This window comes from Dendrobium catenatum, unplaced genomic scaffold (assembly GCF_001605985.2).
Source record: "Dendrobium catenatum unplaced genomic scaffold, ASM160598v2 fragScaff_scaffold_611, whole genome shotgun sequence".
NCBI lineage: Eukaryota > Viridiplantae > Streptophyta > Magnoliopsida > Asparagales > Orchidaceae > Dendrobium > Dendrobium catenatum.
Window position 1 is genome coordinate 141202 of NW_021319073.1, and position 12477 is coordinate 153678.

The 12477-nt window shown below is 34.0% G+C and overlaps 1 protein-coding gene across 1 annotated transcript in view; it reads left to right on the forward strand.

Annotated features, from left to right (window-relative positions):
- Positions 1–12477, forward strand: part of LOC110091847 (ran-binding protein M homolog) — an 85400-nt gene that overhangs the window by 62526 nt on the left and 10397 nt on the right. Inside the window, exon 8 of the mRNA XM_020816098.2 lies at positions 10811–10870. Within this exon, the coding sequence (XP_020671757.1) occupies positions 10811–10870 (60 nt within the window). The remainder of the gene's footprint in view (positions 1–10810; positions 10871–12477) is intronic.

A 12477-nucleotide genomic window follows, 5' to 3' on the forward strand; every position in this document is an offset into this window, starting at 1 on the left:
AGAACATGGTCCGTTAATGATCTCCCTTTCAAGAATGCCATATGCGCTTCAGAAATTAATTTAGGAATAATAGATGCCATCCTGATTATTATCACCTTAGCCGCCACTTTATAAACAATATTGCACAAACTGATTGGCCTAAAATTGTTGGGAGCCAACGGATTGCTAATCTTAGGAATTAGAACTATAAGAGTCTCTTTCCATCTTGGATCCATTTCTAACGTCTCAAAGAAATAATTAACAGCATTCCAGAAATCTTTTCTAATGATCTCCCAATATGCTTTAATAAAAGAGTAAGTGATACCATTGTTACCTGGAGCAGTGTAATTACCACTTTGCTTGATTACTTCTTCCACTTCTCCAATGGAGAAAGCTTTGTTTAACAAATTTACATCATCTTCATTTAAACAAATCCACGGTTTTGGCCAACCTTCAAGATTACAATTTATGTTTTTCCATTTCTCTTGAAAAAACCGAACCAATACCTCTTCAATTTGATGTTGATCTTCCACCACATCTCCATTTTCATCCTTGATTTTGATAATGAAATTCGAATTCCTTTAGCTGAAGCATAGGATGGAAAAAATTTTGAATTGCAATCTCCCTCCAACATCCACTTGACATTGGCCCTTTGTCTCCACCATATATCCAACCGAGCTAGAGTTGAATTTAGTTCACCCAATTTTACTTTAAGAAACCAGTTTTCCTCCTCCGAAAGCCCACACTCACTAGCTTCTTTAGTTTGTAGCTCCTCAATTTCCTTCAACAAGGATTCCTTCAATTGAAATAGGTTTTTATGTTTAGCTTTGCTCCAATAAAGCAAGGCCTTCAAGGATTTTTCCATTTTGGAATTCAGAATATGAAACATGCTGCCCGCAGTATTTTTCAACCAAATTTCTCTTATCACAGGAGCTGAAGCTTTGTTGGCAGCCCAGTTAACTTCAAATCTGATAACTCTTCTAATCGAAGTCTGGAATACCAAGATATTTAAGAGAATCAGACAATGGTTAGAAGCTACACGATGCAGATGCTTAACCATCATTCTATGTGAAGAATTAAGAGCAGCCGAATTCATAAAATATCTATCTAATCTTTCAAGAATCCGATTAGCTCCTGATTTGTTATTACACCAAGTAAATCTTGGACCAACATACCCAACCTCGTGCAAATCATTTCAAGACAAGAAAGTCTTCATTTCCTTGGGTCCTAGAGAAAAAGCGAATCACTTCCCTGCCCTTTTGTCTTCTTTGGAAAGTATACAATTAAAATCTCCTCCTATTACCATAGCTAAATCACAGGAAGAATAGAACTCCAATCTTTCCTAAAGCTTCCTTCTTTTATAGACATCCTTATTTCCATAGATCGAAGCAACTCTCCATTTCCCCTTGTTTGGAACTTCCAGATCACCAATTACAAATTGGTGTGATGATTCCAAAACATGAAACTTGGCAACACTCAACTTCCATATCAATAGAATTTCCTCAGACAACCCTTCAGAGGGAACTTGAAAAAATTCTCAATCTGAGCCAATAAGAAAGTCCACATCCTTCTTCTCCATATTAGAAATTTTTGTTTCCGACAAACCAAAAAAGAACACATCATGAATCTTCACAACATCCTCTAAGTATAGAGAAGCCTTCTTCTTTCTAGCTCCTCTACAATTCCAAAAAGCTACAGAAGACATTATTGGATTTGAGGGAAAGCCATCCCCATTTTCTCCCCATCCACTCTCTTACTCCTAGGAGCCAAGTTTATAGGCCCCAAGCCTTTAAGTTGCTTAGCACCTTTTTCTTCACATTAGAAGATCCACCTTCTTTGCCACCCGAATCTATTTTTGATACCTCCATATTATTCTTCAGGATACTATCTTCCACTCCATCAGTACCCTTAAAGTCATAAAGAGAGAGAGCTACAACTTCTTCAGGGGTAGTAATTTCCCCTTCCTCAACTAATCCATCTAAGATATTGAATTTATTCTCATTAACAGTAGAAACAAAAGTTTTAACTTCCATACCAGATTTGATGCATGAATCCCGATCATTGTCCAGAACCTCCTGATATAATTCTGGTGCAGGAACACCTTGTTTTTCTCCCGTGGATTGATCATGATGTCCGACAGATAAATTAGTATCACCAGGAATTGAGTGGCCTGTTTCTCCCAAGATATTGTTATCAGTTGTAGCATGTTTTCTTATAGAATTAGCTTGCACTGTTTTTGTGCTCTTTCTCACAAATATTCCAGCAGGACGGTGGTTAACTCTCTTAAAAACTTGATTTTTATTTCTTCTTTTTCCATAATTGACATGGACCCATGGGCCATAACCTTCTTTATCATCAGTAGAGCCGTCAACTGCTGTATTAACAATATTTTTAAAATAATCTACCTCCATTGGCTTTGAAGAACTTTCCACCTGATTTGAAGCATTATTAGCCTCTTTATTGTTGACCAAGCAATCCTTCTTGAGGTGGCCAATCCTCTACCACATTTGAAGCAGAAATTGGGTATCCTCTCATATTCAATTTTTCTGATAAAACTTGCCAGAGCTTCCTTCCACCCAAACACCAAGAGGAAGTTGTTCATCAAGCTTGATGCGCACACAGACCCTTCCAAACTCCCTCATTCCCCACTAAAACATGTTTCCATCAATCAAATATGGTTTCCCAACCATAGAAGCAATTATGCAAATGTTTATTTCATCCCAACACTGTAATGGTAGATTTGACATCCTAATCCACACAGGAGCTGCAACCCTTTTAAGGAGGTAGGAGAGAATTTTGGCGTCCATCTGTCAATCCCAATGATTTATCCATTAACAAACCATGGACCATTAGAGAAGACTGATTCTAATGGCTCTTGCTCATAGAATGAACACAAAACCCAATCCATCCCCAACATCGTGAGATGGAATTTACCATAAGGAGTCCACTGCCTCCTCAGCTCGGAACTAATTACTGGAAAAGTTACATTTCCTCCAAATACCTTTATCACTAGAGATTTCTGAAGTTTTTTTTGGAATTTTCCAATTCATTTTGCAAACAAAGCTTTATCGTTTTTCCATCATCCGACAAACAATCTCCAAGATCAAGATTAACAACCTTTATATTTTCTTTTCTGCTCCAAGCATTTGGTTGAACATTATTGCTCGGTCTTGAAGGGACAGCAGCAAGACCTTCCACACATCCTCCCAATTCTCATGAATTACAATTTCAGACTTTCGCCAGATCCAAATATGAAGCTTCCACCATATTTTTATTGCTTTCGGCCACTACAACACTTGTTGGAATCACATTAACCTCCTCATTCTTAATGTATTTGGATTAAATACCTCGGGCTCAGCAACAAAAGATTTTAATCCCTCCTTGACTTCACCTCCAGGTGATTCACAATGAACATTCCTCTCTGAATTCACAGGGTATAACTTCAAAGAAGGTGAAGCTCCCCCAACTCCTGATTCTGAAATTTTTCCAAAATTTAGATGAATTTTAGAATTGTTTTCCATTACCACATTCTTCCCTTTCCCAATAACTTCAGTGTCATTTTTCTTAGCCAACAACAATCCTCCTTCATTGATAGTTAAAGGTTTTCCAGCCTTTGACACATTTTTTGAACCTTGAATGAAACCAGTTTTTCCGTCTCCAGAAGCCGGTGGAGAAGACGAAAAGGAACGGGCTGAAGCAAAAGAAATACCTGAAGCAGATCGACGAACATCTACTGGACTACCGGCCATCGGAGGCGGGCAACCCTCCGCCGCCATCGGAAGCAACGGAAAAGTCGCTAACACAGGAATTTAAAAATTACGCATAATCTTAAAATTTTCTCATACTCTCTCTAGTTCAATAATTAAAATCAGGGAGAGTATTAAGTATGTAAAATGCTCTCAAGTAAAGAAGCAAAAGTTTCTTGATTGTATCAAATAGAGTCTAGATGGAAAGAGAGGTTTGCGCCAAGATGTTCCAACCAGGTGGAACTCCATTTTTACCATGCTAGATAGTGCTATCTATTATCGACGAGCTTTTCAGCATTTAGAATTGGGTGATTCAAATTATAGGAATTGCCCAAGTAGTGTTGAGTGGGAGAATGTTGAATCTATTTGCACTCCTTTCTATATGATAATATGTGTTATATCCGACTCAAAGTATCCAATAACAAATTTATACTTTTATTGCATTTCAACAGCTTATGCATTGTTGAAACATGAACTCTTAAGTGGACATGATTACATCAAAAGAATGGCGGCAAAAATGTTAGTTAAATTTGAGAAATATTGATTTGGATTTTCTGTTATACTTGCTATAGCTGTCATTTTGGATCGACAATATATATTTACTTTTGTTGAGTGGTCCTATAGTCTCCTATATGAAGGTGATTACCACCTTGAACTATCAAAGGTTAGAGAAAAATTATTCTCTTTATTTGCAAACTATAGTTCAGGAGGTAATTGATTAACAGGGCAACATTCACGTGCATCCCGAATGGTTGAAGTTGGTACATCAAGAAGTGCATCTACAACTATAATTAAGTCACAATTTCTTCCGGTATTATATTAAGAAGTACTTATATCTTCATTAATGTTACTTGTGTTGTATTATAAATTTTAATGAGTTTCACGCAGGATTTCGAGTCTTTTCAAGAGGAAATTGTTATGCCTAGGAAATCAGAGTTAGAAATTTATTTGGATGAGCCAAACCTAGACAAGAAGATTGATTTAGATATCTTGCATTTCTGGAAAGGCAACCAATATAGATTTTCTACTATATCTGTTATGGCTCGTGAGGTTTTTGTGCATCCCTATAAAAACTGTGGCATTAGAAAGTGCTTTCAGTAATAACGATAGAATACTAGATCAATATCGAATTGCACTGAAGCATGACATTATTGAGGCACTTGTCTGTTTAAAGGATTGGTTGTATGCAAAACAAGTTGCTTTATTCTTTAACCTTCCCCTGTTCATATTTCATTTATGTTTATAGCACATTTATAAGTTGAGATCAAATAATTTTTTTTTGTTTTTTTGATTGCAGTAGTTCATGACATTGAACTTGATGCTGTTAGAAATGATATCCTTGATTTACATGTCAATCAAATTGGTGCAGAATCGATTGAAAGTTCAGTTATTAGATGATTTTAGTTAAAGATTTTATTTATGTAATCTAATTAGAAGTTCACTGTCGAGTAACATACTTTTAGACTGGCTTGTGTTCTAAGAGTCTTGGTGCATGTTTTTTATTTGGACATTTGGTTATCTATCTCAATGGGGGTAATTTATTTGGTCTGGCATATGTAATTGAGCTGTAATTTTTGACTTCTTTGCTTTTAGTACTGGTGTGTTGGACCGGTGGTAGTGTATGAGCCATGAACTTGCTGTTGCGTTTTTGTTGTTTGATTTTGTTGAATCATTTAAAATTTTCATTTGTTGAATCATGAACTTGTTGTTGGAGTTCTTCTTTGCTATTTAGTTTATTAAAGTTGCTGTTCAAATTCGGTTTTATAATTCAGTTGCTAGGTTTTCTTGTGGTCTGTTTCTGCTGTTCGGCTATTGGCTGCACTTTCTATTTTCTTAAGTTGAAATGCAAGGAAAAGTACTGAAATGAGGAATTGAGGCTTTCTGTGGGTTTACAAGCCATGAACTTACTGTTGCATTTTTGCTTTCTGTGGGTTTGCTGCTTTTTGAAGTTTTATTTCAATGATAAGTTGATTTTTGTGATTATACCATTTCTCTATTTAAGGAATTGAAGCTTGGGATTGGTGGGTTGATGATTCATTGATTCTTAGAAGTTCACTATTTTATTATTGTTTGGCTGTTGACGGCTGTCATTTGCTCATATTCATATATTATATGTGGTTTTATGAAGCAATGATGATTAACCTTCTAAATTGAAAGTGAGAATTGGGTATCGTATAAGTGTAAGTGCTTATGTGCTATTACAATTTACAACCAGGTGACATTTGTATTTTCTTAGAAATTAGAATGAGCAAATACTGTCTTATATTTTTATTCAAAGAACATATATTAAGTTAATACAAATTATCACCTTGGATGGTAATTTATTAATATTGATTAAACTTACATCTTATACCTTAATAATCTTGTTATGTGATTAATGATTGGGAGGATTTAATCTGAGCAATATATTATTATAATATATTAAATTTTGCAACATATATAATGGTTTTGTTGCATTATAATATATTAAATTTTGCAACCTATATAATTGATTTTGTTGTAGTTAAATATATATCATCATTGAAGTTTGAAGACAATAGAGAGTAGACAACCAAACAGGTCATTCAAGTTGTTATTTGGAGGAGTATTTCATCAAATCATCATAGTATAAATTATTGTTTTTAAATTTAGATTTATTGTAAACTCTTTTATAGTTTATAAATTAAGTTGAGTTTATAATTGAAATGATCAATTGAGTTGTAACTTGTAAGTGATTTGATAGATTTGTAAATGAGTTGAGTTTGTAATTTAGTTATTTAAATGAGTAATTGAGTTGTAACTTGTAAGTGAATTATAAATGAGCCCATATGTGGTAAATTTAAATTTACTGTAAATAACTAAATAATTATTTTAAATTTGCTGAAGCAATTATGCAGATTTTATTTTTTATTTTTTCTGCAATTCTATTAAGATTTACTATACATCCGATTTTATCGGGTTTGGTCGGGTTGACCCGAACCTGAAACAGGTCGGGTTCGGGTCACAAAAACTGACCCATTTGTAAAAACGAGGCTAGTTGACCCGAACATGAATATTGCCGGGTTAGTTCTGGGTTTGACCCGAACCTGACCCATGACCTGAAATTGACACCCCTACTAAATGCTCTTCAACCTCCTCAACAACACTGTCTAATAATTCAAAGATGAACTCAGCATCCTTCACCTGATCAAATGCTTCAATTGACTTCAAAATATAGTGCCATGAGGATTATTAATCATAATGTTTATTAAACTTCTATTCTTCATATCTAAACAATCATATGACATAATAGTTACATTGTTTGGGCCCAAGTCCTCTTAATTTCCTTATTTTTTTTTAGTATTACCCAACTCCTTTAAAATTCGCATTTTCATATCATACATGGTTGAAAGTTTGAACCCTCTCCCATATGCTCCAACTGACATTAGGTCAAGTGGAAGATAAGATTTGAGAGAGTCACCTTTGATGGTTTGGTTAAATAAAACGGCAGCCTTCTAATGGCCCAGTTAGTAAAGTAGATGTATTAAATTTGACTTATGTTAAGAAAGGTAGATGTAGACCCAAAAAAGGTTTGGTTAGAAAATATTAGAATTGACATTTATTTATTAGATTTAAATGAGAATTTGACTCTTAATATGACATAATGGATGAGAAAGATTCATGTAGCCGACCCCATATGGTGGGATAAGGGATTGATGTTGTTGTTGTTGTTGTAGTAGTAGTATGCAATTGTAAGGGTTAGAATGCGTAACAGGGTCTTAGGTAATCAAGGTTTGGGCTGAGGAAGTGGAAAGTTAAAGTTAGAAAATTTCTTTATGGGCGTTGCAGTGCCAGTATTGGTAGTGCTGCAACATTGAGCTCTCAGATTTTTAGACAAAAATAGGTTTTGAGAGTGTGCTATGGTTCCGCCACGATGTTGGGTCTCGGGTGGGAATATTTTGAGAGATTTTGGAAGATTCTTTTGGAGCGCAACAACATTGAGGAGGCTAGCGCCGAGGAGGCTAGCGCCGAGGAGGCGAGCGTCACGATGCTAGGTCAAGTTAGTGGTTTTTAAATATTAAAATATCAGACATCATTTGCTATGCTCATTTTATCTTAGCCATTGCTGGAGAAGAAGAGAGGAGATAGAGAAAAAAAAAAGAAAAAAGAAGAGAGATTTTGGAGGCCGAAATTTGGAAATAACTCGTCCGGCTAGTTAGAGAAATTGTTAGACTCGAGGTAGCCAGCCCATACTCTATCGCTGATTTCAATTCCATGCTTTAAATTCCTTAGTTATATATTAAGTTGCATCAGCATGCATTTTGTGGCATTTTGGAGTTATGGAAATGAAGGTGCACTTTCAATTCTCTACCTCAGTCTAATGCAATGTATCTCTATTATGGAATACTCTGTTATGTTCTGACTCGGAGATGATTTGTATTGGAATATATTTTGTTATGTTTTGGTTCTTCTCCTGTTCTATGCAGGTGGGAGCTGGTAAATAGGAGTTATAAGTGGGAAATAGCACATGCGGGAGCTGGTAAATAGGAGTTATAAGTGGGAAATAGCACATGCGCATTTCTGTATTCATATTCATATATGATCTAGTATGTCAATATGTAGGGTAAACAATAATTTTATTATGTTGTTATTTTCATCATGAACTATGAATTGAACTCTTATATGGGGGAAAAAAGGTTGGCTACCTGAGTTTTATACTCATCTTGTTGTTTAAAATATTTTAGGCAAAGGCAATGGTCCTATTAAGTAGACTAAGTACAGTAGAGAGCAAGAAATCTGATTTGTGAGGTATATATGATTTTGTAGTTCTGGATGTATTTAAATCTTTTGTGGCAATCGTTGCATTTTGAACTTTTTGTGGTTTATAACTTTATGTATTATGGAAGAAGTATCTTGTAGATGTTTGTTTGTATGTTTATTTTGTTTGGTGAATAGATGGATCTGGTAAGAATGAAAGGTTAAGTTAAAACTTTATAAGCGTATATGAAAGTAGGTTTAAGTTCCTCATTTAGATCTTGGGGCATAATAATTAGAGCTTTAAATTTAGTTATTCATTAAAAAAGTGGTGTGAATTAAACATTAATAGAAGTTTTCTTGCTCTACACTGAATAAGTGTGAGAACTTGTTGGTGTAGCACCAAAACAAAGGTCAAGGATATCAAACCAAGGCTCTATATCATGATTTAGGTTATTAATCATGTAGAATTCTCCATGCAAGCTCATGCATGACCCATAATTCTTTTAAAATCAAGGGAGAATACTTAAGAATCTTAGTTTAATGTTTCTTGATGGGTAGGTGAGTTATACCAGTTAAGGTGGAAAAACTCTTCATAAATTGTTTGATTTTAGGACTACCTTAATTGCCTTATTTGGAAAATTTGAATTTTCATATTTTTCAAAGTTTTATATTATATTATATTTTTCATTTTTTCCTTCTTTTTGCATTAAGGCAAATCATCAATTCATGTAGTAGTATTCGACTCTTAATGCTTTTTATGTTTAGGCTTGGATATGCCTATAAATATGACATTGTTTTGCACCTTTTAATTTATTGACTAATTTTTTTTGGTGCAATTTTTTGTGGAAAGGCTTGGTGATTGTTCTATTCTACAACGAAGTTTGATTGTTGATCTTATAGGGTTTTAATGAGTCCTTATTTATCTTTCTCATACTTATTCCTCCTCTTCCCTAACACAATTTTCATCTCCTCCACATAGGCTTGAGCGTAGCTTCTCTCAACCCCACAAGCACATCCAATTTCCTTAAAACTTATATAATTTTACACATCTCTCATAATCTTAAATGGCATCAACTCTCCAATAACTATAAGACACCCTAGCCAAAATTTCAATATAGAGAGACAATTTCTTACTATGAACAACTTGATTTAAAATTTTATAACTCCTTAACCACTATTGTAAAATACATTAGAAATACTACTATTAGTTTCTTAACTTTTCAAACCTCTGATTTGGAGGAGTTCTCCAATTTTCTTCTAGGAAAAATTTCCTTTGATAGTCTTAGAAGTTTTAGAAATAAATTTGTCTAAATTCAGAGTACTCTTTACCTCTAATACCTTACAAGAAAATCAATCAAGTTGCTATCTTCACTATAAAGATTCTTTAAACCTTACTTCACTTGTATGCATGTCTTAATGCATGCACAAAGTACTTCATGCCTTTCTTCATGTTGAATGGATAATGTAAATTTGGTGGTATAATTGATATGATTTGATTATTCTTACATGAATAACTTGATTCCACTCTTCTTGTAGCTGTAATTGAAGGCCATAGGAATTTAAAACCTTAAATACTAAACAATGGGCATGCTAATTCAAGTTGGTGTATTCTTTTCCTCTTGATGCATCTTGTTTGATTTATACATCATTGATTTGATGTGTATACTATGAAGTTCTTGGGCTTGCGTACTCTGAATTTAGTAGTTTGACCCGCCATTGAACCTCAAATTATGGTGTTATACTTATTGCTACAAATAGAATTCATAATCTATTTGAATGTAAAAAATGCTTTAGCCTAGTATTTCAAAATGAAAATGTTTTTGCATATCCTTTTTGACAAATTTATTTAGTTGGGTATCTGGGTTAAGTGTATGGAGTTCTAATCACTACACCTTATATATTTTTTTGATTATTTAGTCTATTGGTACAATCCTCCAAACTTGGGGCTGAATTAGATGATATTGTATTGCCTTTTACTTATCTCAAGGATTTTTTAGTCCATTTTGCTTGCTCTAATTTATGTGCGAGAATGATAATGAATGCTGATTTTAAGGCTAAAAGAAAATTTTTATTTTAGATTATATTTTCCCTACGGAATTTGTCTTGATGCTATTTTTGTTCAAAAGAACCCCTTAAAAGCTTCATAGCAGCTCGTTTTTATTTTATGTTGCAAAAGAAATAGTTGCATATAAAATAAAAGTACTACAGAAATGCCATTTTAATTATTTTGCTTGTGTACTATCATTCCTTTCTTCAATATCGACCTCATTGCCTATGATGCATATGTACCAAAACTGTCTTTTTTGTGATCCAAAAAAATCATTATCAAAGTTGAACTTAAAAAGTGATGATCCTTTTTTTTTTTGCAGATTGATACATCAGTGATTTGTTTCTTACTTCATTCCCAAAGGTTCATTGAATACATTCGGGTGAGTTAATCATTAGTCATTTATCACCTGCATATTTTCATTCGATTCAGCATTTAAAACTGTTGTGTAGTAATTCTGCTAAATTAACTTTGATAGGAATGGAGCCTTTCTATGCTTCAAAATTACAGTTTTTGAATGTTTAACATTTTGATAAAGCACCATTATGAATACTAGAATCATCCATTTAAAAAAGATGGGAAATATCCAATTTTACCAGGATAATGTTGTTTCTTTTTTCAATTAACAACCTAGTTCATATCCTACGCAATATTAGAAGGCCTTTCAACTACAGTGAAGCATCAACTTTGCATGGGAAACTCAGCGGTCATGGCTTGACTAGATTAATTTAGATGTTGTGGCCAAAGTGTTTCCAAGCAGAATAATTTGGCATTAAGAGTTCACATTTTTTGTATCTTTTTATATTGGTTATGAATATGCTTAGCCTCCTTTGTCTTACTCTTGATGTGCTATGGATAGTTATAACGCTAAGGGATTGACTTGAGCGTAACTAGAAGTATAGGAACTTGCTCAGTGCTAGTGGTTGCTTGCCGCACTGGAGTTATCAAATATATATGGCTTCACTCGTTCCACCACTTCTTTGGTGTTGAAGTTCATTAGTTTTTCGGTCTTCAAGTCCATCTTTTCTTCACTCTCAAGTCCATTTTGAGGGACTAAAGTTCAGGTTGACCCAACCAACATGACTTCCTCCAAAGCAAACTAGGCGGGCCATATGTTTTATCAAAGGTAAGCAAGCTAGTCATTAATAGATGCTTGATGCCAGACGATATCTCCCTCTAAAGAAGTAGAATAATCCTTGTGCTTCTATTAATAGGTCATTTTTTCAATTGATATTCCCATATTCTCTCTAGTCTACTGCGCTCTTTTATAGATGGCCAAAGGAAAGAGAAATTCAATGATTAAGCTTGGGAAGAATCTCTATACTTTTTTTTCTCAAAAGATCTTGAAACATGGTTCATAGTGGTGGGGCATTTCCATACATTTTAAGACAACAACTTTGTTGAGCATCTATAGGTAAAATAATTGGTTGGTAATTGTCTTTTTTGTAGGTGCCACATTGAAATGAAATCATTGAGGAATTTAAGAGGGAAATTGAGAGCTTTGAAAATGTGTTTTTAGCTTACTATTTTATGATACCTAAATGTGCTTAGAGGTCGGATTATATTTAGAATGGAAATAAAAAAAATTAGAATGGAAATAGTTGATGTCTCTTTTAGAATTTCAAAATATGGTGTTTTGGTTTAGAATAATTTGGAGATAATATAATATTGATATGCGAGAATTGTACTAAAGTAAGTGAAAAACTTAAATAATTAAGACAAATTTTAGAAGGTAAGATTTTTAGGATTAGTAGAACAATCATATTTAATTTTCATGGGTGTAAAATTTATTTTTTTGCAAATATTGCGAGAAGATCACTTGGTACCTTAATGATAAGTTTTAGTACCTTAATGGTGGGTAGGCTCAAATTGTCAGGAAGACCTCCTAGGCGGTTCATCTTCTAAACAGGCTCAGTTTAAGATTTCTTATACTCTATAGATGCAGGGATCAAAACTAGAGCTTGTACCTTGTGTGAAGTGTTAAATATG